General features: G+C 34.8%; 1 protein-coding gene across 2 annotated transcripts in view; it reads left to right on the top strand.

Annotated features, from left to right (window-relative positions):
* The window catches only part of LOC136825907 (polycystin family receptor for egg jelly-like), a 237,431-nt gene that overhangs the window by 234,267 nt on the left and 664 nt on the right, over positions 1 to 2,500 (top strand). For both annotated transcript variants that reach the window (XM_067082800.1, XM_067082799.1), the window contains exons 30-31: positions 1 to 1,053; positions 2,259 to 2,500. The exon at positions 1 to 1,053 is cut by the window's left edge and continues 417 nt beyond it; the exon at positions 2,259 to 2,500 is cut by the window's right edge and continues 664 nt beyond it. In XM_067082800.1, the coding sequence (XP_066938901.1) occupies positions 1 to 1,053; positions 2,259 to 2,438 (1,233 nt within the window). In that variant the 3' untranslated portion in view covers positions 2,439 to 2,500. The remainder of the gene's footprint in view (positions 1,054 to 2,258) is intronic.

Genomic DNA, 2,500 nt, shown 5'->3' with positions numbered 1-2,500 from the left:
CAGAAAGATATTTTGGAACGTTTCAGTTTATTGCAGAAACTTGGCTGGATTGATAGATATACACGTGCTGTGATACTAGAATTTTCGGTGTACAACGCAAATGTTAATCTCTTTGCAACTGCATCTGTTATGGCTGAATTTAATGAAGGTGGTGGCATTACTCCCAAATGGAGATTTGAGCCAGTAAGGTTAATACAAAGTACTGGACTTTTTGGCTGGATTGTCTTTGCCTCAGAATGTACATTTGCAGTTGTAACTGTGATATTTACCCTGAATGAGCTTTGGAAAATAAAAAAACAGAAGTGTCAATATTTTGAATCATACTGGAACATAGCAGAAATCTGCATTATTATTGTTTCATATGGATGTATTGGATTATATGTTTATAGAGCCTATCTAACAAAAGAAGCTACAAGTGAATTCCAACGAACAAATGGCAATGGTTATATTAGAATTGACTATGCAACACTCATGGATCAGTTTTACCTGTACATGATGTCAATTGTTATTTTCTTTTCTGTTCTAAAACTTATCAAGCTTCTCCAATTTAACAAAAGAATGGATGTTTTAGCTCTCACTATTCGTTCGTGCTGGGATGAGCTTTCTGTATTCTTCATAGCATTTGGTATTATTTTCTTTGCTTTTTGTATAATGTTTTACCTAATCTTCACCACAGCTATTGAAGATTTTTCAAAGTTTGCATCTGCCATTCAGACCAGTTTTAAAATGATGTTAGGAAAGTTTGATTTTCAGGAAATGAATCAGGCAAATCCTATTTCCCCTATACTGTTCTTTGTCTTTTCTGTTTTGAACAGTATGATTCTTATTAATATCATGTTGACAATTATTCTTCGAGCTTTCAACGAAGTCAAGGTAGAGCTGGCAAAGAAGCAAAATAAGTATGACATAATTGATTTCGTTTGCTCTGTTCTCCGAAGGAAGATGAAGCTGGAAGCAGTTCCAGATAATTCGGTACAACCCAGTCTAGAAATGAAGGTAGATAAAAGTGCAAAGGGCAGCCTTGATCAGAATACTGAGCAACTTCCTGATAAGGTAAGTGATTTGCTTTGATTTGTTTTGTAGTCTAGCAGTCTTAGTTAACACTTGCATAGTCATTATTACGATTCACAAGTAAGGTCGTGATCATTGAAATAACCATAATGACCCCATAATTTCTTAATTTCCTAATACTTTGTGGATATGCTTGAATGCAGAATGGTAGTAAAGAAGAATCACTCTCTGTGTTTGGCTTCAAACACATACAAAATTAAGAGTTAAAGAAAAATAATGAAAATTGATACTTCCCAACAAAAGCAAAGGTGCAACATTCCCCCTGGACCTCGCATCCCTCCCTAACTTGTGAGGATAAAATCCCAGAATTCCCCCTTTATCTAATATTAGTAGCTGGTCTTTTTTATGTATTTAGGTTTAGAGTTGGTGAGTTTGTAATATGATGACTTGGTAGGGAGTTACTGAAATTAGAAAAGTCTTTAAAAATTAGAGTATGAGGTGCCTATTCTCTCAGGCAGTCTCTCCCTATGGGTCTCCCACATTTCCATTCTCTGTCATTCTATTATACACAAACACCACACGCACACTGGTAACCAATTGTGGTTTTTCACAACTGTCACAGAGGATTAACTTGAGCATGAAGAAAAATAAAAGTGATGATTATCACATTACGACAATATGTATAGAATAAGTGGCTACACCTAATAAGTGGGACATATTGTTCTGGACATATGAGCGCGATGTGTGTAACATGCACAAAGAATTGACATAATCCTCAGATTTTATAGGCATAGTAACAGTGCAACTAAGTGTTAACGTTGTGTAATACAAAGAGATCTCTTGACCAAAATTGAGCACCTCAACAGAATATCGTTAAGACTTTGTCATTGGAATGTTTACAGTTCTTCACAAATTCCTTTCTTCTTTGTTATACAAAGCAGCTTATATTGTTCAGTCATTTCATTTACAATACTGTTTTCCACTTTCCACTTAGAATCGTGTAAATGATTATGTATAACTTCATAATAATGCCACTATTGTAATTATCAATATAACCATTACAAGTTTGCAGAAAGCTGATCTCAGAGTAGCCTGGTTCATACGTAGCTGGTTTAATTTAACTGCAGCCTGGTTATATGCTCATTTTGTGCAAAGTAGCTCTGTACATTTGTAAAGCAAGCAAAATTAATCCTGTACACATATATTTTTGTAAAATTTAATGTTGCTTTTCTATTTCAAACCTCCAGGTAAGCCAGTTGATGACCTACATTAGTGATATGTACTTCAATGGGAAGGTGAACCTAAATGACCCTACAGCTGTCAAGAAGATCATGCAAAGCACAGTGAAATCAGCCAGCCATCGTCCTGTCAACAGTAAATTAAATATGACCATTACTGAGAAAAGAAGCGTTATTAGTAGTGATTAACTTAACATAACTTTTACATTTAACATGACGGTTAAAATTCATAATCCTTTTTTTGCAGTCAT

The sequence above is a fragment of the Macrobrachium rosenbergii genome, chromosome 3, assembly GCF_040412425.1.
Source record: "Macrobrachium rosenbergii isolate ZJJX-2024 chromosome 3, ASM4041242v1, whole genome shotgun sequence".
Lineage (NCBI taxonomy): Eukaryota > Metazoa > Arthropoda > Malacostraca > Decapoda > Palaemonidae > Macrobrachium > Macrobrachium rosenbergii.
This window is presented reverse-complemented; position numbering and strand designations above follow the sequence as displayed.